At 38.1% G+C, this 27670-nt stretch overlaps 1 protein-coding gene across 5 annotated transcripts; it reads left to right on the forward strand.

The window, feature by feature from the left end:
• UPF3A (UPF3A regulator of nonsense mediated mRNA decay) lies at nt 1-27372 on the forward strand. 5 transcript variants are annotated; one of them, XM_053971101.1, is made up of 10 exons: nt 1-225; nt 2427-2533; nt 11055-11161; nt 12974-13072; nt 13159-13269; nt 16637-16692; nt 16785-16943; nt 18638-18798; nt 21865-22159; nt 25046-25317. In XM_053971101.1, exons 1-10 carry the CDS (start codon nt 16-18, stop codon nt 25217-25219), a joined length of 1479 nt encoding a protein of 492 aa, XP_053827076.1. In that variant the 5' UTR covers nt 1-15; the 3' UTR covers nt 25220-25317. The 5 variants fall into 5 exon arrangements, with proteins under 5 accessions (XP_053827076.1, XP_053827072.1, XP_053827073.1 ...); XM_053971097.1 differs by having other exon boundaries at nt 61-225; nt 21865-21939; nt 25046-27372; XM_053971098.1 differs by having other exon boundaries at nt 61-225; nt 21865-22103; nt 25046-25212.
• The last annotated feature ends 298 nt before the right edge of the window (nt 27373-27670 follow it).

Here is a 27670-nt window from a genome sequence, read left to right on the forward strand (position 1 = left end):
GGGCGCGGCGGCTGCATGCGCTCGGAGCGGGAGGCAGGGCCGGGGCCGGGGCCGGGCCGGGGCGGCGGCCGCGACTCGCGGCCCATGGACGCCCCGCTGCCGCAGGAGTCGCCGCGCCGCGACACCGACGCTCCGCCGAACCCGCCGCCGCCGTCCCCGCTGCCGCCGCCGCTTCACCCGGCGCCAGGGAAACAGCGGGAGGAGAAGAAAACGGCGCTGAGCAAAGTGAGGGGGCGCGAGCGCGGCGGGGGCGGCTCCGGTAGGAGATGGGAGAGGGTGGGAGGGAGGCTGCAGTGAGGAGACAGACCGAGCCTGAACTCAGGAGGCTCGTGTGTTTATAATGGGAATTTCTTCATCTGCAGAATGAGAGTGTTCATTCCCTGGAGTATTGGGAGACCCCCAGCGTCAGCGCTGGAAATCATTTCACCTTTAATTGTGAAGTCAAGGCTGGCTATTGCTGTGGCAAAGCAGCTTCTGACAAGGTCAAGAGCACATCTCTCTTCTCCGTCTTTATTCGAGCACCTTTCAAATAATACTTGTAGACTATATAGCAGGTTGTCCAGGGATGTCACGGAGTCTTTCTGGCTGGAGACATACAGAACCCACCTGGACAAGTTCTGTGGCACCTGCTCTAGGTGGCCCTGCCAGTTCTGTGAGTCTTTGAGTGCTGTGAGATTTTATTTATTCCCGGGATTTTTTTAATTGGAAAACTGAAGCACTGAAAATGACTACAACTCAGTAAAATTAAATTCAGATATTAAAGTACTCAGAAATTAAAACAGGTTGCCTGAAGCTTGATGGCCATTTTGCTGCCTTGTGTGCTAGCATCATTCAGCCAGAGGTTTCTACACAGTTTCCTGGACATTATTATTAGTAGAGCTTGGTGTAGTGGGTTGACTCGGGGTGGCTGAGCTCCAGCCAGGTGCTCTTGCACTCCTCCCTCAGCAAGACCCAGGAATAAGGTATGATGGAAAAAACAAAGTGTCATCACAGGAAAAACTCACACAGCTGAGGGAAGACCTCATAGCAGCTTCTTGCAACTTTCTCACAAAGGAAAATGGAGGGGCAGGCACTGGTACTTTCTCTCTGGTGGCCAGTGACAGGATGTGAAGGAATGGCACAAAGCTGTGTCTGGGGAGGTTTAGATTGCGTATAGAAAAAGGTTCTTCACCCAGAGGGTGGTTAGGCACTGGAACAGGCTCCCCAGGAAAATAGTCAGCACTAAGCCTGACAGAATTGAAGAAGCTCTCAGGCACACACTGGATTCTTGGGGCAGGGCCAGGAGTGGGACTTCAGTGGTCCTTGTGGGTCGCTTCTAACTCAGGATACAGTATGTTCTAACATGGAGAGAATTAATTTAATTAATGGCTAATTAAAAATTAGAGAAGACTGTAAAAAAAAAAGATTGCAACTAAAACATGTTCCCACCTCCCCTCTTCCTTCCCAGGCTCAACCTCCTCTGCTTGGAAGGACTGCAGAAGGATGAGGAATGGGGGTTGCAGACAGGACATAACAGCTCCTCTCTGCTGCTCCTTCTCCCTCACACTCCTTCCCTCCTCCAGCATGGGGGACCTGACATGGGCCACAACAGGATACAGTCCTTCATGAAGTGCTGCAGGAGTGTCCCTCCCACATGCTGCAGTTGTTCATGACCTGCTGCAGCATGAGTCTCCTTCATGGGCTGCAGGCCTTCAGGATAAACCTGATCTAGTGTGGGTTCCTCTGCACAGGCTGCAGGACCGTTCAGGGCATCTCCACTTGCTGTGGCATGGGGTTCCCTATGGGCTGCAGTGGGTGTCTTCTCCACTGTGGTCCTTCACGGCACGTGGAGGAACAGTGTGCCTCACCGTGATCTCCTTCAAGGGACTCTCTGCTTTGGCACTTGGAGCACCTCCTCGCCTCCTTCTCCTTTCCTGTTTGTCTGCAGGGTTGTGTCTTACACCTTTTTTCCCCCCTTACTCCTCTGTCTCGCCCACTGCTGTGCTACCTTTCCTGTCCATTCTTAAATACCTTTCCCAGTGTCACCACTGACTTGGCTTAAGGGGCTCAGCTTTGCCCTGAGGTGGATCCACTGGAGCTGGCTGCACTCAGCACTGGGCAGCCCCAGCATCCTCTCAGAGGCTGCCCTGAAAAAGCCCTGCCAGGAGCAGCTGGACACAGAGACCTATTACACTGAAATACTGCTGTAACAAGACTTAAAAGCTAGTTTAAATCATTTTTTTAGAGATACTTTAAAATTTTTATGTAATCAATATCTAATTTTTAGGTTGATGATTAAATTGCAATGGTTCTCAGCCTGTTTATCACAATATGTCAATTATCCTACAGTTTCAAAACAATGCAGGAACCGAGTCAGGGAATTTGTGCCATCTGTTTCTACAGTATTTAGATCAAATATAAATCTCCATTTCTTTTTATATATGCAGGTGGTTATTCGAAGGCTTCCTCCTTGTCTAACCAAGGAGCAACTGGAGGAACAGCTGCATCCTCTACCTGCCCATGATTATTTTGAGTTTTGCACTGCTGATCCCAGGTGAGGATGAGCTGTTTCTGTAGGTATATGGGACATTGCAAATGACATGTTTTTCCTCTTTTTATTAGTTTTGTTGAGTTACTGTGATGGCCTGACTCAGAAGGTGGGGATAACCCAGGTTCTTGTTACTACATCCCTCGGGGCACATTAGTGTGAATGATCAGTATTTGTAAATAAACAATGTAGGGTTTATTATAGAACAACTTGGCTACAAAGGAAAACAGGTATGGAGCTGTTTTGGTGGTTATTATCTATAGTAATACAACATGAAAGCATTGCAATGTGAAAGTGCAACAACATCACCCAAGGACACACACAAGGGGAAAGAAAGAAAGAGGAAGAAAGAAGAAGAGTGTGAAGCATAAAAGAAAGAAAAACAAAGTACAAGAGTGTGAGGCTCTCACCACCCATAGGTCCTGCAATAAGACTTGGTTGCTGTGCAGTCTTGGATCCAGATCTGGCAGGAGGAGTGGAGGGGAAGTCCTGAATAAGTGATGGGGAGAATATGGTGGAACACAGCATCTCTTGAGTCTATATTCACTCCGATGCAGGTGAATAAAAATCAGGTTCCTCCTTCAGGGTGGTACCAGAGCTTGATGTAAGAATGTGGATCAGGGGACACCTTCTAAGACAGCACAGCTGCCCATGCTAGCAGCGCAGTTGAGTCAGTTGTGCCCCATTATGTCCCATCAGCAGATGAACCCGCTCAGGTCCCACTTGAGTTCCCCGGCATTTCCCAGGGGGAGGAGGGCAAGCCCCACAGCCTAGTGGTTTGTGCAAGGAAGCAAGCTTAGCATGACAAGGGGCACAGTTCTCTCCACAGGATCCAGCTCTTATCTCACTCAGCCCATCATTCACCCTGTGCCTTATCAGATCAGAAGTTTAGCCATTACACAACTAAAAGTTCACCTACTCCATATCAACCAAGCACCCTGGCATCTCCACAAATGAGGAATGTTTTGATTGTCTCTGAATAGTTCAGTCTATTTCTTAAAATATTTCTGAAAGCTGGGTGCATATGCAGACACAATGGCATTCCTCCTCTTTTCCTTTACACTGGAGTGTAAAGGATTTTAAAGTGTAGGTTTTTTTTGTATGAATAGGCCATAATATAGTTTGAAACTCTGATGTTTCTTTTAACCTGCATTGATAAACTGTAACAGCCTGTTTAATTGGCTGTGAGCTGTGGGTATTCTCAGCTCAGTCAGAGAGAAAGAAAGGTTTTATAACCAGGCAAGAGCCTGGGAAGCAGTTGGGAAAGAATGTAAATAATTCTCTAATCTGTCTTGTTGTTCACATTGTTTATAGATATGTTCTGCTACTCTGCGTCATTCACTGCACACCAATGGTGTAACATGCTTTTACTCTAAGACCAATGAAATTAGTCTTCTCGATGTTCTCTATATACAGAGCAGTACATTTGAAATAAAGGGAGAGTTCATTTTCTTTGCCTTCTGATCTGGAGTTCTCTGTTCCCGTCCTGCTCAACAGCGTCAGTGAGCAAGATTCAGTCTGGGGCAAACAATGACAGAATGTTTTCATGAGTTCCATTTGACTTTAGTTTCTTTGTTTACCTGCATGTATTTTTATGTGCTTCATACAAATTTTTAAATTTTATTCTAGTTTTTTTATTCTAGTTTTATTCATTTTTGTCTCATGCAAAAGTAAAAAAGAAGAAATATTGGCTGATTTAAATTAAATCAGAATTGCTTGTGTAGTTACATAATTTACTCAGTATCATAGTGGTAAAATGCAATTCCCTTTTGAATAAATCAGTTTCCAGCAGAGAAACAAAACACCGTGTTTGCTTAATCTTCATGTGTTCTGAAAAACTGAAGTGTAAGAGCCATCTTATCATATCTTAGTGTGTGATTAATCACCCCTCCACTGGCTTGAGATTCTTTCCACTGACTGTAGAGGGATGCCAACTCTTTATTGCTGACCAAATTTTGAAGTTAAGGGTTCTCTCAGAGTCAGTTTTGCAATCAAGAAGAAATAAATGTTTATTTAGAGAAATTTTTAGAGAATTAAATTATTAGAGAAATTAGACCGTTTCTGACCTAGGTAGTTGCACATGAGTGCAGCAAGAAAATTGTAGGTGCTTCAGATTTTCTGTTAAAACCATAAAGATGTGAAGTGAAGAAGAAGGAGAATTTATTCTGATTGGAAATCTTTGTACCTTACATTGCTCTTCTGAACTTTGTCATCTCTGTTTCCACATGGGCATCTTTAATGTTTCTGTCCAAGTTGTTCATTTGATAAGAGGAAAATACCAATGGCAAACCAAAAATTCTCTGCAGAAGAGTGTCAGTTCTCACTGTGTTTAGATGCACAAATGCCAATTAACAGTTTAAAAAATTCCAATTTTAATTTTCCAGAAAAGTTTGCATAATAATTTAGGAAGTCAGCCTCTTTAGAAAAGAGAAGGCACTGACAATTGTTGCATATATAAAGTTTCATTTTCTCTCCTATGTGATGAAATTTGGATTACCCAACAATCTTGCTGTTCACTTGTTTATAATTGCATCTATGGCAGGTTACCAATGAAAGATACTCTTTTTTTCTCTCACACTGTCATTTGTAATGTTATTCTCTTCTGCCTTCACAAATCTAAACTCTAAAATAATTCAATTAAGTTTGAATTTTTCAGCATTAAATGTTTTGTGCTTGCTCCATTTTTCTTCATCCTGCTTTTCAAAAAATGTGTTTTCAGACAAAAGATGGGTTTTTTTGGAATAGGTTTGTCTTTACCAGGTTTGTATGGCTACAGCTTCTTTCAGCAAACTACACAGCTTACGTGGGCATTTCACTGCCCTTCTGCAGTGTTGGCTTGACTGATTGTTTTTTGACTGGCTCAAGATCTCCTTGCCTCTTTTGTCCCCTTTGTTCAAATGCTGACATATACCATGTATATCTTTTTATGAGTCATCTCTTTACATTACCCACTCAGGAATATACAAGAAACTTCCAGAAAGTAAAAGTTTAATCAAGGTTAATCTCAGTCTTGTCTTACCCAGCAGAGAATACTTTTTGAGTATAAGGCATTATATTGCTGTAGTCTGTCATGTTATGGACAGTTCACATGATTTCAGCAAACTCTGTGCATGTGGCTTCATGTCATTCCAGCTAACAGGAAAAGCTACAGGACAAGGTTGGCATGTTTTCTGTCATTGAATAGTTTTTTCTAGATCCTGTATCATGTGCATAGTGGCAAGCGATCCAGAGAATTCAGTGATAACAAAAACATGTGAAGATGAAAAGAAATGTCACCCAACGAGAAGGATTTGAAGAAGCTACTCTGTGAAGAGGATCTGGTGGAAAGGGAAAGGGGCGTAGAGATGCTTTGATGCAGAAGCAGACAAGTTTCCTTAAGAGCTGGAACATCTCAATTTAATCACATCCTGTGTAGCTACATCACAGAAATTTCTATAAGCTCATTCAGATTTTAGAACTTGTCAGAAATTCATGCCACAAATGATGAATTCATGCCACAAATGGGTCAGGAGCAGTTTGACAAATATTTACTCTAGACAAATATTTATCTATGCAAACCTATTAAACATAAGTTACAACTTTGGTATTACAAAGTCCCTAGGCTGCAGATACTTGCAGTTATGAACTGAGTATTTGTACATTTTCCTCTTTTTAATAAATTTTCTCTTGGCATTCTCCATTAGTTGCTGTTGGTAAGGGCACTAGAGAGGTCTAACTATAGCTGTTTCTACATTTTTATTTCCAAGATAATTCATCCTAGAGGACAAAACAAAGATATGCCTATCAACTCCAGGTTTTTTTGTAATCTTTATAATATCTTTATAAGTGTTATCTTTAAGTTTACAATGTCCTGTTATAGGCAACCTATAAAACTTTTTCAAATTTCATGTGATTAATGTAATTTTCAGTTTTTCAGTTACATCCATTTCAGTAAAATAATTTCAGAAAGTGACTTGTGTTTTGTGCCTTTTTCAGATTCATCTGATTCACTGCATTATATTTTATTTCTCTTGCATATTGACATCAAAATGCAAACAAAACACTCTTTATAGATGATAATAAAGACTCTGCCTTCCTGACAGGCTGTTGTGTACTCAGACTTCAAATATTAACTATTTTTTCCAGACACTCTTTCCTGTTTGTCTGCTAGTAAAGGTTTCTGAGCCTATTCTAGAGATTTGACTAATCACTAGTCAAGAGATTGATCTCTGGCCCTTCAGGGTTTGGGTAATCTTTCTGGTCTGGCATTGAGTGCTGAGTGCCAGGAATTGTTGATAGTGTTGTGAGGTTATGAAAGGAAAGAAATCTGAACACAAGCCTTGCTTGCATGAAAACAGTTCAAATAGTCAGTGCTATGCCATGTATCACAGGGAGTGATAAAGCTTTTCCACAGAGCACTCCTCCTTTTCCCTCCATAACTTCTTCCCAACATTGTGCTCAGGATTATTGTAGCTAAACAGCATTAACACTGTAGGATGTAGGTTTGCACCCAGGAACTGCAGCACTGAAGGGGCAGTGCCTTTTGTGCTTCAAGTGAGCCACCACTACTGTGTTCTGGGTGAAATAACTGACAGGCTTTGATTGGCACAACGCTAGTGTTTCTGCTTTCTCTGCCAGGCAAACTGCTCATTTATGGCTCTAAAAAGGAAATACTAAGCTTATTTGAAATTGTGCCAGTTCCACCCATAATGTGAATGACCACAGAAGATGATAAGGATGACAGCCAGGGGATTTTAACTTGACATGACAATGTCAATGATGATGGGTTATCAATTACTGTACAAATGGGTGGAGGAGTTACTTGACTCTCCAAAACTTAGTTGTAGAGCTCTATATACATGTAAGTATATATTTTATAAATGCCCACCATGATTCAAGAGTTGATAATTATTTTACTAAGATGAGATTGCTGTTTTTATAGTTCATATGTTGCTGTTTAGACTGTAAATAACTATTTAAAATTGTGTTCCTGTATATCAATCTTTTTACACAATTGTGTTAAAAGGTACTTTGTAGAAGTAGCAAACATTTAGAATGTGTTTTTTATTAAAATTGCTAGAAAAATAAGGACTTAAAGAGATGACTTAAAGAAGTGTTACAGAAATAAATGTACCCTGAAAGACTGAATACCCTTGAATGCAAAGCAGAAAGAGAAGAAAGAAACAGTGTGTTGGAATGAATAAATGTGTACACTCAGACTCATCTGGGTTATTTCCATAGAGATTGCTCCAAGTGCCGACATGTGCAGTGCATCTGTCCAAAACATTATACGTGTGGAAAGCAGCATTATAGACAGCAAACATATGGCAAAATGGAACCAGCTCTTGGATGATAAAACTGAATTTCAGCTCCTGAATGAAATCTGTGGTAGTAGATACTTGAAAAAAGGAGGAGACGCACAGAGTTCACTTCTGTAGGACTCAGCTGGAAGACAAAATCCTGAAGAGTAAAGAGTATTTTAGCCAGTTAACTGCTAGATACTAAGTGCAAAAGTCAAGCAAGAGTGTTTCTTCCTAGGAGGGGTTGTTAGCCTCAGAGTGCCTGTAGCCTTGTGAAGCCCTGTGCATTCTTTGCTGCATGACCATGCTGTTGAGTTCTGAATGGACAATCCAGGGTGGGGAGTAGCTGCTGGAAGTCATATATGTGAAACCTAGAGTAAAAGTGATACATATGCAAGCCACTGCTAAGTATTTCAAATTTGCTAGGTTTAGTTAGCTTCCCACCTAGAATGTTAATTTTACTCACTTTTTTAGGCACACTGTACACTTTGCTGAGTAAGAAGCCTAAGTTTGAAACACTCAGTTGGGTGGGTTTTGTGCACTAGGCACTCTTGATAGCTAACTCACTCACATATGAGAACCAGCTCTTGTGGAAGTGGCTCCATCAGAGAAGCATTGTCACAGCTCTGTTTCTGCAACCTTCTACCCCGATACACAGCTACAGTAATGGACAGACAGTGCTGTGTTATTGTGCTGCACATCAATATCCTGCTGTGCTCAACCATGCTTTTATATTGTTCTGTGTTTCTGCTGGTGCGTGTGAAGTTCTTGAAGATGTTGATAATGTATATCAGCAACACTAGATCCCTTATTTGCAAGGTAAATTCTGAATATCTGTTTTCCAGCGTCCTGTTTACACAGACTCCGTCCTTTCTTACTAATGAGTGCTTGATAACCATATCAGATGTTCCTCCATTTTGAAAGATATTCACTCTGTTTAAGCTGAAAAAGCTAGAAAAATATTATGTTGTGTACCAAGAGAAGATTATGTTGCCAAAGAAGGTGAAAGTGATGGCATTGATATACCAGATAAAGGAAACAAGGAAGGAGCAAGCCTTTGTATTTTCAGTTCTGTTTCAGAATGTGTCTAACCATAAGTTTCTAAGTTCCTACGGGGGAAAAAAAAAAAAAAAACAACTGTATGATGAAGCTGTCCACTGTGCACTGAGGCAGAGAAGTGCCACAGTAATGTAGGAGTGGACCCTTGTCCAAGTAACAGTCTTTAATCTGTAGAAAGTTTTAGTATTTTACAAACACTGAAGATGGAAAGAACAGTGGAGTAGTTATTTAGACTAGGGACTAAAACTCAGTTCCTCAATCTCAGGTAATAATAACTAGAATGAAAAATTATGCTCCCTCAAGATTCCTGGTTTTATTTGATGAATATTTAGCACTTCGAGTGTGCAATCATATCAGTCTAATGTCAGGCCTTGTTCAATTTAAACCTCAAAGCACATGAAACATAAGAATAGTGCTGTTGATATGACAGCGAAGGAAATTTCCTTCTTCATGGGAGCCCAGTTATCTTGAGACTTCTACTGTTGTAGCCATTAGGTAGCACAGATACATTGTTTCCAGTACAGCTATAGATTGCCACAATAAAATTCCCTCCTTTACTTTCACATTTTAAAATACATCTTTTAACTTTGTGTAGTTATGGAAAGTGTTAAATTTTGTCTTCTTTGAAATCGATGAGAAGAAATCTGACTTTTTATATCTGCTTGGCATCTTGGTGATAACTCTACAGCCATGCCATAGCATCTTTCAGCCCTGGCATGCCCTAGCAGTTACCCACTTACCATTGACACGATGCTGTTCCTATCCTGGAATGTCAAAACATACTGGGTATATATGGATAAAATGGCTCTTCCTTTCTTCCTTGGAAATAGTTTATCCTCTTCAAGTTGTACAAACACTTCATAGCTGGTATTTGCAAAGCAGCTAAATGAAAAAAGCCCTCTAGGTTGTTTTGGTTTTTTAACATTTCTTCTGGCTACAGGATCAAACACAAAATTGATGGGTGTACAAAACCATTGGTGATTGACAGCACTGCTCTTTATGGTCTCCTCCTAACACTGTAAGTGGATCCATATGGATGCATATTTTAAAAAGAAAAAATTACTTGGGAGCAGTGTTGCTTTGAGCTGCCACATGCATGGATCCTGTGATTCAATCCATATTTTTGCTCTTTCTCACTCATTATGAAATCTGATTTTGAAAGATCTATGGGATTGAGATACAATTTTAGCTGTGTGTGTTTATTGTCTGCTGGTGGCAGTGGCTAGTTGGTATGAAGACAGGCCATAGGTGACAATGGAATAATGGAATTATAGGTATTTTAAAGATATGGGCTTGTGTTAAGATTTGTTCAGAAACTTGATGTAATATGTAGTCATCATTAAGTCAGTTTAATACAAACTGACATATATAACAGTTGCAGGAGTTTAAAGCATGTACATGCCATGACTCACAATAACTTAGCTGATGGGTTCTAATTCATTAAATTACCTCACTTTCTTCATGGTTGTGGTGTGCCAGCCCTGAGGTTTTTATCAGGCACATTAAACATTTACCCATGGAGTGGGATCTATGCCAATAAAATCTTGAAGAATCAAAATTATTTTAAGTACCTGTTTCTTTTGCTATGCTTTGGATTTTCACAGTAACTGTTGGTCACAACTAGACATTGCATGCACGTTGATAACACAGGGATGTCTGATAGAGTTTATTTATTTGTGTAGAATTCAGTGGATTATATTGCAAACTATTAGGTTTTTTATTCTTTCCTAAAGATGGAAATCTATTTAAATACAGTGACAGCCTGGAAGCTGCCCCTTCACTTCAGTCATTTACTTAACCTTTCATTTTCAGTGACACAAGACTTTTCTTAGTATGCCCAAGAAGTTCCCCAAAAGCACTGCTGTTATTCATATCTCTTTAACTGGGAAATATTAAAGTTTTGATCCTGCACAATTGGAAATGTATGCTCTGCAATTTAGGGGGACAAAATAAACTGGAAATATTTGTGTCAGTTCAGAATAAATTTCATAGTTGCATACAGAACTCTGATGTTCTCTTACTTTTTGTCATATATATATATATCATTAGACATGTAAATGTAAAGGCTGTTTAAGGTAGTAGTTTCTCAAAGAAGAGGAGAATTATGATGTGATCCTTCTGGTTTTATGTTTTCCCTAGCCCTGAAAAGAATAATAAATAACAGAAAATAAAATTGTTTCTTGTTGCAGCCTTTATCCTCATCTCTACTCAAGAGCATACATTAACTTTAGAAATCCTGAGGACATCCTTCTTTTTAGAGATCGCTTTGATGGCTATGTCTTCATTGATAATAAAGGTTGGACTATTTATAAAATACTAAATGTGTATGTATACATATAGCAGTTTAGAGCATCGATTTCCTTTCTTTTTGCTAGTTATGCCACCATTTCCTCTCTATGCAGTTAATTACATTAAAATATGTTAACATTTATCACTTAAAATATAATAAACTGTGAAATATATTTGTCCATGCAGTTTTGCTTGTCTATGTGGTGTGCATGCTTTATGTGCATTCTTATACTTTTGGCAATGCACTATCAAGATCATACTAAGAAAATTACCTTATGCAAGCTTCACAATTCATTACAATAGTAACTGAACACATTGTGAGCACAGATTTTAACATCTTCAGTGTTTCTGAGATAAAGTTTTGCCATTTACTCCTGTTTGGAAAAAGCAAGAGGAAACCTTCAACATTTTGGTTGCCCACTTTTAAGACATGTAGAGATTGAATTTTTAGGGCCTTTGCCGACATCCTGAGTTGAGTTCTGAGAACAAGAATGGCAAAAATTATTTCCAATTTTAAAATGTTCAGTCTGCAAATGTTTGTGCAACAGTAAAGAAAAAGTCTGTAATGTAGATGTGGATAAATCCAGGTCTTCTGCAGGAGTATGAAACTGCCATCATTAAGAAATGGTTTAGCAGAACTTTAGCAGTTCCTTGCCTCATTCAGGCATACCTTCTGTAAAAAATTGCATAGGTTATGTAAAATAGACATAGGTTTGTGGCTCTCTTGTACAGACATTTTCTATTCGGTATACTCAGTGTTGCAGAGGTCCTGTGAAAAGGAGTCCTGGCCACTCTTACTAGAAACTGATCTCTAAAGAAGCTGTCAAACTAATGAACTCCTCTTCAGCATTTCTTAGCTGAGTTGTTTTATTTGCTTCCAATATCCGTCAGATTTAGATGGTTGTTGTAGAGATTAAGAACAACACATCCCTAGCAGTGTGTATTTCCCAGATTTAAAATTCTGGGTGTTTTAAGATTTAAAACACAATTGTACAATTAAAGAGCACAAGGTTTGATCAGAAGTGCTCTCTGGTGAGGCTTGTGGCAGCATTGCATTATGAGGCTAAAACTGAAACTAGGATTAGCAGGTTCAATAAGGTTAACAAATGTTCTAGCAGACTGAAGACAAGTTTTCCATGGACTTGAGTAAAGTGTAGTCTTGAACCTGCTGCAAGTGGAAACCAAGTGAAATTCAAAATCCACACACAGTTCTGACTTCAGTCCACAGAAGAAGCCAGCGTTTAAGGCATAACTCAAAGCAAAGAATCCCTGCCAGTAAAAACACAGGCAGGAGTTGCACAGTCCATCGTAAACAGAGAACTTACACACAATTTTGCCTGCTGAGCTTTACAGTTGTGGTTCTCAAAGGAGATGGTTTGTTGTTTTATTGCATATTACCCATAATTTATTTCTTTTTTAGGCAACAAAGCCTTAGAAAAGCAACTCAACAGCTTCAGATTGATTTCCCAATAGTACTTAATCACTTGTCAGATTGAGATTTTGTGATAGATTTTTCTAATCAATGTCTGTGAATAATTAAAAGGGAGCTATAAATAATAATGCAAGAATTTTATTTTGCAACCGTAGTCATCCTCATTTTCACAGTCTGGTCAGCACATCCAAATAAAAGATTTACTTTTCTTTTAATTTTAAATACCTCTACATGTAACTTTTCATTAGAAGTTTAGGAGTGAGTTGTAGAAATATTTTTGTTTTCTCATAAGACTTCCCAACACGTGTTCAAGAGTTTGGAAAATCTTACTTGAAGGTAGGGAATGTTTCTCCCCTTCAAAAAAATTAAGGATTGATTTCTTTTAAGGTTTGGAATATCCTGCAGTGGTTGAGTTTGCTCCATTCCAGAAGATTTCAAAAAAGAAGCTGAAGAAGAAAGATGCCAAAGCTGGGAGCATTGAAGATGGTAAGCATCTTTTCTTGATATCACAGTGGGAAATTTCTGTTATGCATAGCAAAGTATTAACATAATTAAAAATTTTTTCTTCACAGATCCAGAATATAGGAAATTTTTAGAGAATTATTGTGCTGATGAAGACAAGATCTGTGCTAATCCTGAGATTCTTTTGGGAGAGATTGAGGCCAAAACAAGGGAACTCATTGGTCTGTTTTCTTGATTTTTCTTATTATTGAGAATATTCAATATCTTACTTTATATCTTTATGATACTACCTGCAGGAGCTGACTTGTTCAATGTAACAGATTTATATTACTACAGTTAAATATTTGTTTTCCAGGCAAGTTGTAGCAGTAAACCTTTAAGTCTCTATGCATGAAATAACTTGGTTTCACTTTTGCATGCACACACATTTGCTTCAGAAATAGGCCCTTAGTAATTCTGAATACTAACAGATGTATTAGTAGATGGAAGATTAATTTTTAAAATACAAAGTAGCTGAATACTTAACCATTGATCCCTGATATTAGCTGCTTTTATTAAGAAACATGAAATGATCTCTCTCTGTTCTCATGGTCAAGATTCTGGAAAAGCTCTGAAAGTAAGGCAACACCTTGTTTTCTGTATGCATGCAGCATGGCTTCCACAGTCCTGGGGGGATTTTAAAAAAGGTCAGCACTGAAACCTTCAGTGCTAGTATGCAGGATGACATAGAATTTTGGTGTATCTTCAAGTGATAACATGCAGAACAGTTAGGTGTGACAATTGAGTAGGAAAAAAAAATGACCTTTCCTGTTACATCTTTACAGTGAAAAAGTAGCCACCTCTTTTGATTAGAATCATAGAATCATTTAGGTTGGAAACTTGCTGTTCAAGAACATCAAGTACAACCATTAACTCAACAGTGCCAAGTCCACCACTAAACCATGCCCCCAAATGCCACAACTGCACATCTTTTAAATACCTACAGGGACAGCACTCCATTTCCCTGGGCAGCCTGTTTCAGTGCTTGACAGTCTTTTGTGAAGAAATTTTTCTTAGTATCCAGTATAAACCTGCTCAATTACATCTTGAGGCCATTTCCCCTTTCCTGTCACTTGTTACTGCTGTTTGAGAGTTGACTGGAGAGATTTGGAACTCTAATAATTTAGAGGAAGTGGACATTAGGTAACTCTGTTATGAATAAAACTTGTTTGTTGCTGTTTTAGATGGGGAAGTCACCCAATAATTTTTATTTACCCCTAATCTTCCATGGTTCTCTGGTTGACAGCAGAGTAAAGGCAGTAAAATGTTTTAATAAGTTTGCAATTTGCAAAAAGTTTACAGTTTCAAGAAGATTTATTAACTTGAAAGTATTCTATCAGTGAAGATGATTAATCTTGAGAGTTGCAGATTTCTGAGTAACATTAACTGAAGGCAGCTTTACATTAAGACTTTTAATGTTTCATTTCTGTTAAATCAGAGGAAATCAAACAAGTTGCTTTATTTTTCCTGCCATTCAAAGCTCTGGCCATTGATATCAACATAAAACCAAAAATTTCTTCAGCAGCTAGCATGTTTATAGCAAAATTATGTAAGGGTTTAGCTGTGTGTCCAGTTTCAAAGGTGTTACTCCTACTGATGTCAATAAAGGGTGTGCCCAAGACTTTGCTGGCAGAATTGAGCCTCACATGCTCAGAATTTCTCCATGTAAAGTTACTGCAAACCAACATGTTTTATGCATCATGTGTTTGCATGATCATGGTTGATCAGTTTCCATGTGACAGAGAGATATGAAAGAGATTTTCTCTGTAGCAAAATGAAGATAAGCTCTTTTTTCTGGTATGTTTGTAGACAGCAGGATAAAATGTAAAGTTTTGCAGACACAGCTCTTCATTTAGTAATTTATTTTCAGTTAAAGGTTCTTAAACATTTTAAGAAATTGCTCTTAGGTTTGTATTTGCAGTAAGGCCTATAAATAAGATGGGTAAGATTCAAGTTTGATAAACTTTTTTTTTCCCCCTTCCTCTTTTGGTAGTACTCATCACACTGCTTCTCTCCCTTGAACTTCAAGTTATAATTTCTCATTAAACCTCTTGCACTACAGTCGTAGTCATGACTAGGGTCAAGTTCTGAACTCTCAGTGCAGCTTATCCTTTCCCCAGACCTTCCAGTTAAAATTTGTGATCTCTTTCAGCATGTAAAGGTGCCCAGAGGAAGCCACTGCTCAGGCATGGGAATTTAGGGAGGAGGAGAAAGAGGCAAAACTCAGATCTGAGGGGCTGGAAGTGGGCTCTGGGGACCTAAAACTTGTCAAAATGATGGGCAGGTGAGGAGGATGGGGAGGCATGGAAAATCTTGGAATAGAAGGAGGAAAATACCAAATCAACAATCTTTATTGGTTGTTGATTCCTACCGCTGATATTTGCTAAAAAGAATCCTATCAGCCTTCTCACTCATAACTGTGTAACAAAATTTTGCTATTAACGAATGGGTTGCCCCCAGTATAGTCCAACTTTCAATGCAAAAACATTTAAATGTTTTTGGGATATGAATTGTGTCTAGATTTTGGCCATGTAATTTCAAATTTGTTGAAGACTTTCCTAATTAATTTTTTTTTTCTTTCTTTTCTTTCAAATTTTGTCATGCATTTCAATAGGGAATGTTTTTCTGTGGTTTGAGGGAGAATCCGATACATAACTGTAGAGCAATTTCAAGTAGTAAACATTTTCTATTCTGGGATATCTAAAACTGACAAAATTTGTTGTAACTACTCAAGAGCTGTAAGTACAGGCTGAATTGAAGTCTGAATTCAGTACTGACAGTTATGAATAAAGAATTTGATAAGGAACATGATAAAGAATTTGATGATGCTCTCCAAGATTTTATAGAATTTGAGGATGGTTCAGGCAGATGACTTGATTTCAGAGCATGGAGACAGCTCTGTAATAAAAGAATGACTGATCCAGTAGACGAGACCTTTTATTAGCAATTTTGGAAGCCAGAGTTTTATTGGATCTGCTCATACTTTGCTATGTAACCTGGGACAAACTGCTTATATGTTATTCCTCCTGTTTTCCTGTGGAAAGGTGAATACTAAATGTCAGGTAAATTAAAATGTTATATGAGACTGAAAATATTTCCTTCATGATGTACTTTGAAAACTGGGATTGAAAAGTGCTATATGAGATTGCAGTAATGTGGGCTGTATATGAGCAACAATATAGCTAGGTTTTGATGTACAAAAGTAAAAAGTAAGAATAGATTCTGAACACATTTCTTTATTTTTTTGGTGAAATAACCATCCAATAAGCAGGAGAGAAAAGCCATTCTCTTGAACTGAAAGGCTATGATCTTTAATTAAATATCAAATAATTGTGCAACATATTTCTGTTGCTTCTAATGCTAACAGCAAAAAAGCAATGAAGTGTTTCTAAATGATGGGAATGCCTTCAAAAATACATTAAACAAATAGGTTTATCAATGACTTAGCTCCCTTTCAGATAAAGCTAGAAAAAGGGGGTTATTACTAAAGTAAAGAAATGAGTACATTTTAGGAGTTGAACACTATATCACAAATTTTTTGTGTTTTAGCTAGAAGAACAACACCCCTTTTGGAATATATTAAAAATAGAAAATTAGAAAAGCAGGTACGTTCAGACTTTTGCCTGAAGTTCTATATTTATGTTTCATATGGTTTTCTGTTGGACAATTTACAATTAATCATTATTGAACTCTTCAGAGAATACGAGAAGAGAAAAGAGAAGAACGAAGGCGGAGGGAATTGGAGAAGAAACGTTTGCGGGAGGAAGAGAAAAGGAAGCGCAGAGAAGAGGAAAGACGTAAAAGAAAAGAAGTGGAGAAGCAAAAGAAGATTTCTGAAAAAGAAATAAGGATCAAGGTAACTAAGATCAATGAAAAAAAAATTATTCTTCTTTTAAAGTTATCCAGAAGTTCTCTGGTATCTCAATGTTTATTTAGGCTACTACAGCACAGTGTGGCGACACCAAACCAGTTTTGACTGGAAGGGGAAGTAATGTAGGGCTTTGACAATGTGTTGTTTGGAAGTGTGACTGATGGCCTTGCCTACCATGGTGTGCTGGTGCAGTTAGAGCAGGTAACTCAGATATCTTCATACAACTCTGCTGTATTCTATGCCAGCATTACCTGACAGAACCAAATTGTTCTGTGCCAGCCTGTTGGAAGATTATGGTGGGTTTGATCCCCATATGGGCCATTCACTTAAGAGCTGGACTTGATGATCCTTTCAGCAATCTGAACAGATTTTAATGACATCACTCAGGAGGGTGTATCTTGTGCTATGAAGTCAGGCCATATAAAACCATCTTATTTCTGTAAGATGACAGATGATAGATAAAACTGTTCATCTGAACCAAATTTTTTATTATTGGAAAGGCTTTTTAGGCTGTTTTGAAGAGGAAATTTGGTATAAGAATTTGTAGCATAAAGCAAGAACACAGAGACTTGACTCAGATGTAGTGGTGGTGAGAAGCCACAGAATTGTGAACATCCTTCCTTGTTTCTTCTTGGAAAACAGTTTTCTTCACCTAAAAGCATAAAAATAGTAAATTCTGAAGCTGAATTATATGTTTTTCATATCTGAGCATAAAAAAAAAATACTCTAGAAGTTCATAAGAAAAGGGACTTAATCCTTAAAATATATTACCTAAAAATACTTACCCAAAAAGCCTCAGTATTCATGACATATCTGTGGTGATATGACCCTGAAAGCTATTTCTGTCTCTGAATGAAAAGAAAAATATTACCTGAGAGAAACATTATAGAAATTTCAAATATTGGAGAAGAGTAACCTGTGCTCATTTCAGAAACAAAATGGTGGAATGGAAAGACAGAGATGTTCTGCCTAGAATTGATATGGTACGGTAATAATTTGAGACAGTTGGTCCTTCTATAAAGATTATGCCTGTAATACTATACTCTGCTGAAATCCTGTATCGGTTGCTATGAAAGGAACAGACTTCTTGAAAATCCTAATCTTCAAGGTGAAAATGTAATGACTTCTTTTCTGCTAATATCACAAGTTTTTCCTCATCTGTATTTGTGTCAGGATGTACTAAGCACCTACTTCTACATGCCTGTCTATCCCAATTCATGTGACACATATTTTATATATGATATTTCAAGGAGTGAAGTATTAATCTTGCTCTCTTTGTAGTATTGTAGAGGTTCTGCTTCTTATTTTATGGGCAATGACATTGAGCTCTGTTACATGATTTCTAAGAAACCATAGACCATAATAATGTCTTTATATTTATAACTCAGGAGAGAAGAGTAGGTAAGTGCTCTGAGAAGAATAGGTAAGTGCTTTCTCTAGTATTCTCCACATATTTGAAAGTGTGCAGTTGAATGCCTATTAATGACTGTCACTCCTTAGCAAATATAAACCACCCTTTTAAAATAACTTTAAATTTCATACTTTGTAAAATATATTCCTAGCATGTAAATAAGGTATCTCCAATCTTAGCAGGTTACTGATATATTTAGTACTTACTAAAATGTTTGTATAATAGAGGGGAACAATTTTCCATCATAATATAAACAAATATCTCTTAGCTTCTCAAGAAGCCTGAAAAAGGAGATGAACTGGCCATTGAAAAGCACAAAGAAAAAGGGGAAGAAGCTGACATTGAGGAAAACAAATGGGATAAATCACCTGGATCTGGGAGTATAAAATCAAAATCTTTGGAGAGTTCACTAAAAGAACTTAAAGAAAAGTAAGTAATATTTATCTTTTAGTCTTTAATTTAGATCTTAAATTCTTTCATCACAAGAGTTAAATATAAGTGATGCATTGACAAGATGTTCTGTCACCAAAGAACCAATTTCATTTTATATGTGAACAAATCTCTCCTATTGTTTTGGTAAAAGGTGTTTTGTAACAATTTACTGACCTGGTAGCAGTATTAGTGGATGCAATTTGTTATTGATGAAATGCTATGAAATCCCTGATTGGAAGGATTTCTGCATGAAAATTCAAGTAATTTTGTTGTTATTTCACCTGTTCCCCATCAAGAGCTCAGATAAGGCTCTCCTTCCATTACTCATGTTGAAGACTAAATTGTCCACAATGCCATACTTTTCCTTCACTTATAGGTTGACTGCAATAAACATATAAATATTTAGGTAAGTGGGACAATGGCAAAATATTGAAGGTGTGAATGAAAGCCTTATGATAGATACATGCTGTAGGCTCTCTCTGTCTCCTGCTGCCTTTTATGTTACATTTGCAGTGGTAGGAACAAAAGGCATAGCTCAGTTCTATTACTGCTGTAGTCTGGAAATGACTCATCCTACAAGTGTTTTCAGCAGTTGGTTCTTTCTTGTCCTTTGGCACAGGAGTCCCATCGCGAGCAGGATCTACTCATAAGATATGTAAGATAAATAATGAAGAAAAATACGTATGTTCTGAATGTTCCTGAAAACTTCCATGTCCTGTTGAAACTGAAAATATTCAGCAACTTCTTTATTGATGGTCTTCATGAAAGGAATCAGAACAGGCTCAAAAGAAACACTTGCAGGGGCAAATCAGTTGTTTGCTCCTCATAGAATCTTTCAGGTTGGAATGGACTTTTAAGATCATTGAGTCCATCTGTTAACCCAGCCCTGCCAAACTGCCATTATAAACTGTGTCCTTAAGTGCCACGTCTACATGTGTTTTAAATACTTCCAGGGATTCTGACCCCACTACTTCCCTGGCTTTTTATGGATTAAACTTTTGGTGGTGCCATGTAACATTGTTTGCTATTGATGCAGTAAGTTTAATAAGATATTAATGTAAAATTTGCTCTTGTAAAACAGAATCTGTTTGGCTGCACAGGTACAGTAAGCATTACTTTGTGTTTCCAAGTGCTGATTTCATCTTGATTTTTAGTGGGTAGGTAGCAAGCTATGAGCTATTTCAGCTGGATGGAGGTTTAAAGTTGAAACTACTTTGTCACTGACTCAGAAATTGGTAATAAGCTGTAACTGCCAACTCTACCTGCAGGAGACTGAATTGCCTGTTTGAAACCATGTCAAAGGCTTGGTAGCAATAGCTTCCTACCACAAATCAAAATCTCAGTAGGTGCATAAGTTAATGGTCAAATATGGATTTGAAACTTCACCAAACAGAAGTGTGCTTCCATTCCCTTTACTTCTATTCATTTCTGCTTTCTCTGACAGTGTAACTTCGTCTTCTACCTATACTCTGAAATTGCTTACCCTGCCATTTCCACTCCTGCCTGTCTGTTCACTGTGACTGAATTTTAGGAATCTACTTTAACCACTCTGGGAATAGGAGTTTGTATCCCTGTCACCTGCCTGCCTTCAGACACAGCATTCCTCCCTGACAGTAACAGACAAGGGAAGAGACGAGTATCAGGCAATACTGCAGCAAGAAATTGAGAGGGTCTTTTTGGCTTTTTGGAAGGTCTTGCCCTGAGCCTTGCTAGGACTTGGAGTTATGTTCTGGAATAGCATATTAAACATGAAACAAAGCAACTTACAGCACATACCCTTATCTAACATAGCATTTTATGTAAATTTATCCATGCTACAGGTACAGCGTCTGTGTAATTGTGGTTGGTTCAGGTGTCTGTGACAGCTGGGACGTTGCTTCCACTTGGTGAATGTGTTATGCTGATACGAGCTCAGTCTTGCGAAATGCTGAATAACTTAACTTCTCATTCAGGTTCTGCTCTGACTTTCAGCTCTTCCTGAGACAGGGATTCTCTTTTGGCAGCCCCACTAATGCCCAAGTTCATGACAGATGCTACCAATTTCACATTTTTGTTATATGAAAAAGTTGTGTATATAGATACACTTTTATTTGTATTAAATAATTCTGAATGAGAAGCATATCACTATTTGATCACCATACCATTGAAAAATCTCCATCCTCTCTGATTCTATCTGCAGTTTCCCAAAATATGAGGAGACTACCAAAAGTAACTTGCTGTTTCAATTTTAAGTATTTATACATATGTAATGAAAAGAAACTGCCTGTATTTGTTCCTTTTGAAGTTCAATCTATTTTGTAATCTTTCTTCATTATTTGCAGTCTTGCCGTATGAGAAAAACACCCATTTGCTGAACTGGAGCAATGAAGTGAATAAGAGCTGAGAATTTTATCAGACAGGCAGCAAAATATTGCCAGTAGTCTTTATAATATAAACCATTTACAGCATAGCAGAAATTAAGTATCATGTTGTGGTAAGGTAACGGTCTTTGCTGAAATAAAATATGCAAAGGCAGGGTAGGTTATTTGGAAACACAACAAACAAAAGCCTGGAACATAAGTATTTTCACAAATATCTTCTGCAAGTTATGATGTCAGTAAATAACTTTTGTTGTACAGAGACATAAAATTTACAAATTGATACATGATACTTGCACAATTCCTTCACATCCTGAATGTTCCTGTTCAAGGGAATACTTCCATGCATGACTCACCTCAACACCAGGCTACAAGAGCTAATAGTGCAGCATGTGTTTATATGAAGGGGATTGGGGAACTATTGATAGGATTTCAAAGAGGGATAGAAGATGAAGAATGGGCCTTCCACAACAGTTGCACAAAAGCTTGGTAAAGTTTTGTCTGGTATTCTGAACCAAATGCATAGGTGGACATACACAGGTGAGACATTGAGCATTTAACCCTTTGTAATGAGAAGAAAACAACCTTGCTATATAACTTATCTACACACTTCTGAAGTCAAAGGAAGGCTTTGACTTGTACCTTTCTGTAGCTCCTTTTTACTGTTAATTACTTGGATTTTCTTTCTTTTCATGTATACTCACAGGTCACAAAATGATAGTGACAAAGAGCAAAGAGATTTGGAGAGAAGATTTCGAGAAAAAGAACCTGAAAGACAAAGGTATCGATTGGATGATGGCAGAAAGCATAGAACTCACTATGAGTTTGACAAGTTTATGAGAAGGAATGAAGAAGAGCTGAAATGGGGGAAAGGATACAACCAAGACAGAGGAAAGAAAGGGAACTACAACTACAGCTTCACTGTGGAGGCAGTAGACAAACTGGGTAAAGAGGACAAGTGTGATGACATGGCATCCAAAAAGGAGCGCATAAGAAATAAGGTTCTTTTATTCATTTAGGATAATCTTTCATTAGTTAATATGGTTCAAGATCACAGGTTTTAACTTCTGCAAATTCAGCACAAAGATGCTTTTTCAAAAGAATTCTTCATCTCATTTTCAGTAAAACTCAGATTTCTTTCTGTGTTGTTGTCAAAGGACAACAGCAGTTAAAATAAGTTAAGGTTACAGGCTCATTCATATTCACAATATATAGAAGACTTTCTGTCTTCATTTCAACCTTGTCATTTTAAGAATACTATTCTTGGAAGCCTTACATTTTATAAGTATATTAAAAATCATTACAACTTTTTTTAAATTTAAAAACTGTGGCATGTTAGTCTTTTAAAAATGTACTTCTATTACTCTCATAAAATAATTATATTATGGATTTGCCAGGCATTGTTTGGTAGAGCAACAACAAGGACTTAAATAAATAGCTAATTCAGAGAGCGTGAATGTATGGATTCTTCAGTATTGCATACCTGCCAATATGAAAAGGCTGTCACTTCATCAGGATAAATTTATCCTCATAGCTGTTGTCAGGGAAAGAGCAGATGCAAAACCATTGTATCATTTTTCTCAGGCTAGCTGATTTCACGGATGTGCCAGAGTCTTTTCAGGATGTGGCTCTCCTTGTCAGCCCCTTTTTCTCTCTCTTTCTTAATCCTAGATTTTCCACAGAAGATGACCAAAACACTGTTAGCGTAGAAATTTATTCTGCATGTGAAACTCTTCTTTCAAAGCAAGTGACTGATCTGTACTGTGAGCTAAGGCTGACAAGAGTAAACTGGTCACATGTAGAGTGAGCCTGCATGGAGTGTGCAGGGAGCAAGTTCAGATGGACTCACTGTGCATGTCAAGGAAGTCATCTTCTGCCAACACAGAAAGCCTGGTGTGCCCCGGGGCTTTTTTATGCAGAGGTCAGCTGGGCAGGATGGCTAAGATTTATCTTAATTTACACATTAGCCACTTGCCTCATCAGTGGCTCTACATTTTTCTGTAGAATAGTCAGAAAAATGGCTAGTTCAGAAACAGGAAGATGGGAAAAATATTATTTCTCATTCTTGCCATGCTTGTCTTGAAATATGTCAAAATAATCTCCAACCTTGGAATTGGATGGTGGGTCTTGGGGGCCTTTTGGCAAGTGTTAAGAAGCTTCCTGCTTTCTATTTCTTTGCATCACACTTCTGGTAGCTTGCTGAGTCCCTGGATTAGTCCACACTTAGGACTAAAATACTAGATTTGCTCCCTAAAAAATTAAGCACCATCAGTAAGGTATTTTGCAGTGTGGTGACTTTTTTCCTTAGAGTATTTATTACATAGGTGATTAGGGGCTCAGTTTTACAACTTAGGTATAGCATTGACAATGCCAGCACAAAGTTTTAGTCAGAGATGGAACCTGTTTCTGCAGTTCGTAGGAATTAATTAGAAAATGGGAAATTTCCAGTGTATGTAACGTGATAGCTTTTATACAAACCACAGGCTACAGAGGCTGTGGTAGGAAAAGTCATTTGGACCCTTTATCTTAAACTTTCTAAAGGGCACTGCTTGAAGATCTACTTTTATGCAGCTGTTTGGGATATAGAAAGATGTGTTATGCATTTCATACCACACTGCAAAGCATAAACTGGAATGATCTAGTTATAAGGCTCAGTAGTGATTCTTGACATCTGGTCTAAAGAGAAGGAAAAAAAAAAGTGGGTGAAAAATAGACAAGTGGGTCAAAAATGATGATGGAAAAAGAAAAGGGGAAATGCATATTGGGAATAAGAAAAAAGAATGAAAGAACAAAAATCTAGAATTACTTCAGAGTTACTTATTATTACTTATTATATTGCTTACTTCATTATGAAGGCAATTGAAAATTAGTATAATATGATATAGGACAATTTCAGTGCTCTGCCACTGTCTTTAAGTAGGCTGCTGGCTGTTTGCTAAACTTAACACAAGACTGATCAAAAAGCTCAGGTATTGGTGAGCTTTCAGTTGTTTCATAACATTATGTGAAAGTAAAATACCTTTACCAGGAAAAGACTTCTTAAGGAGAGTTTCTAACTGGTGTGTTTTACTCATGAAATTTCAAAGATAAAGAGTGCTCTGAAGAGCATCACCATTTTCTGGTTTGATGTGTCTTTACCATGTAAACTGGCTCTTTCCATTTTCTCAGGGTCAGAGCAGCATGTGTATGATTGGGTCACTCAAGAGCCTGCACATGCTAAAATTGTACTTACTTTGTTTATTACCAGTGCATAAATTCCCCTGTTCTCATACTCAGTATGGAAGGCAAGATGAAGTGAAGTAAAAACTGTGCAATTTTATTTTTATGTGTATAATTCAAATGTGCATTGCATGTTTAAATTCTCTTAAGGATTGGGTAATGATTGATGTTCAGTTCAGGATAATTTTCTTGCTGCTACCTGCTGAGCTATTCTCTGGTCTGCCTTGGATTTTTATGCTTATATGTAATATTTGACATTCATCTGCAGAGTTGCAAGTGCACAGGCTATTGTTCTTCTCAGCTAATGTTAGTGAAGGTAGCAACATTTCTTTCGTTTTACTTGTAAATAATGTTTGATAATTGCCTGCAGTATTTCTTCTTGTTTATGTCAAATGTATCATAGGATCTTTAATTTTTACAGCATTTTTCATTTATTCAAAATGTTTGGCTCCCAAGAATAGTGTTATAAACAACACATATTGAATACTAGATACTGAATACCCGTTACATTGCATTCATTACATACCATTTTTTTCCTGGTTCTTATGAAATATAAAGTAATTTAACACAAAATCTACTTTCTTCATAAAGATTCAAATCTTTAAAATTCCACATATGTTTCCCACATGGGTTTCTCAGAGCATTAACCATTATCTCCTTCCTTCTAGGATCGTCCAGCCATGCAGTTGTACCAGCCAGGAGCTCGCATCCGAACACATATGGGACCTACAAGTAAATCGTATGACTGCAGTGGGAAATCCTTTGAAGATGCTCTTGATAAAAAGTATGAGGCAGATAATTCAGCTGGAGCTAGTTCTGAAAAGACTGAAGAAGCAGAATAAAACAGTCTGGGGGAAAAGTCTTGTGGAAAGGAATGAATTTAAGATTCAGCATCATCACAAAAATCCATTGGGCTGTTTCAGAATTCCACAGGCAATTGCATCAACAAAATAATAATAGCTCTGCCTCTTACTTTCTGTAAAATAAAGGGAAGAGTGACTGGAGATATGTAAAATATCTTACAGCAAAGGAATATTGTTGCTTTTTTACAAAAAGCAGCTCAAGCACTCTTTGCTAATTTAAAAGCAGTTCAAATATTTTATTAGATTTACTTTGAAATAGATGACCATCTAACAATTTTAAGGGAATATTTATGTAAGACTTTAGAGAAGTTATGTCATCTTCTTGAGTCTAAAGAAATTAAATGTAAATTTGCATCAGTTTGAAATCTGAGGCATTTTACATGTATTTGGTGCGTGACATGAGGGTCCACAGGACCCCTTCCTGCAAATGGCAGGGGTGGGGGCTGCTGCAGGGTGTTGCGGACAATTCAGTGGGACCAGCCCTGAGATGAAGCTCTGGAGCCAGTGGTGTTTGCAGGATGAGGCCCACAGTTTGCACAGTTGTGAGGAATGTCCAGTGGTGTCTGTACCTCCTGGTGTTTACGTTGGTTTTCAATTAACTGTAGTGTCAGATAAGTGTTAGTAAAGCTCCAACTATGTTGTTGGAGAATTTGTCATTTTCTGAGCCACTTTTGCCTTTTATGTTTTAATAGATTCCTTGTGCTTAAAACAGAAGACAGCTAATGCAAACATCAGCACATTAACAATAAATCTGTTTTTAATTAATTAGCTGGTTTTTATCGTTCTGATGCTGACTTTTGGACAAAAGTGTGGTTGTACAGTGATGACTTTTTATATGCTAATGTTTCATGTAAGTGGCAGTAACAGGATTTGGAAAATGTAAAATACATGAGCATTCTTCAGTTTTGTTTGTTAAAAAATTAAACACACATGAATGTCACTTGCAAACTACCATTTTGTAAGATCCAGGCCAAATTCTGCCCTCTAAGGCAGGCACATATACATGCGTGTGTGTGGGTGTGGGTGTTTGTGTGTCTTCTGCTGGTTTCAATGATAGATGTGTGTTTATGAAAGGGCGAGATATGTTCATTTATCTTTCATGGCTGAAAATTTCTCAGTTGTCTAAAACTGAGACCTGCTTTGTTGTTGAAGTTAAATAGTAAGATATTATTTTTACATCCTCTCTGAACATTTTATTATTAAGCATAACATCTAATTGTCCTAGACTGAAAATTATTTATTGTATTTTACCAGATATTAAGCATTAAATAGAATAAAAGCAAAAAAGATTTTGACTATGCTTTTGAGATGTGATACTGTGCTATTTTTTCATCTATTTCCAGAAAAAAATAAGTAAGATGCTATTATACTGCTTTGTGTGCTTCAGAAGCAGATAAAAATACAGTTGAGAAGAATTTTAGTATCAGGCTACATAAGTCAGCTGCCAACTAAAATTACTTCAAGATTAAGTAAAACTGCTGCTAGAGAATCATCTGGGTTTAGCTCAACCTAAAGTTTATCTCATTTGCCAAGTTTATCCTTACTGCAGGAGAAGGGATTTTGTTGCGGTGTCCTGGCTGAGCACTGGGAGGGCAGCCTTTCCCCTCAGTGAAAAATCCCGGCTTGATCCAAGGAAACTCATCAGGGAAATTCTGCAGTAGAGCTGGGCAGAGCTGGGATTTTCACCAGATGAGGATCTGCTCAAAAGCATTTCCCACCTTTTTGGATGCCCTGTGGGTGACTGGAGCAGGGGGTGTGTTTCACCTTTGAGAGGGACCAGCAGGACAAAGGAGCTGAGATTTTGCACATGCTCACAAGTTGAGTTTGATATCGTTTGGTTTTTGGGCTTCTCCATTTGCACCCGAGTTCCTTGGTTATGAGCACCTCTTGACAGTGTTACAGACAACTAACTAAACACAGGAATTTTGCAGTATTTTTCCATTTGGGTCTTCATATTCAAACCTCATCTCAGTAAAAACTGTCAGTGCTTAAACACTTGTGTCCATCAGATCAAGCTGGAGATCCAGGACAAGACAGAAATTCTTGCAGCCTTTTAACAAATTGTTGTGTTCTTGTGAATGCAGGCTCCTGCCCAAAGGGGAAGAGACAGAGAATCTGCCCTTTGACTTAGATATTCACATGGAAGGAATATTCAGGACATGCAAATTTGGATGTGGAGAGTGCATTAGTCAACATCTGCATGCAGCTGCAGCCTGAGCTGCATCCCAAGCTGCCTGATGGCTTGGCAGTGCCACTCTTGGAACCCTTGGGACAACCTCTCTTATGCAGCAGGTACTGGCATCTTTTCTTGCCACATCTGAGAAGGGCAGTATCAGCAGGATCCGCTGCCACCATCAGCAGGATCTGAGCATTGCTATGGCCAACTACACCTGCCACAAGCAGCTCAGGAGAGACAGGAACAGCAAGGCA

The sequence above is a fragment of the Vidua macroura genome, chromosome 2 (genome assembly GCF_024509145.1).
Source record: "Vidua macroura isolate BioBank_ID:100142 chromosome 2, ASM2450914v1, whole genome shotgun sequence".
Classification (NCBI taxonomy): Eukaryota; Metazoa; Chordata; class Aves; order Passeriformes; family Viduidae; genus Vidua; species Vidua macroura.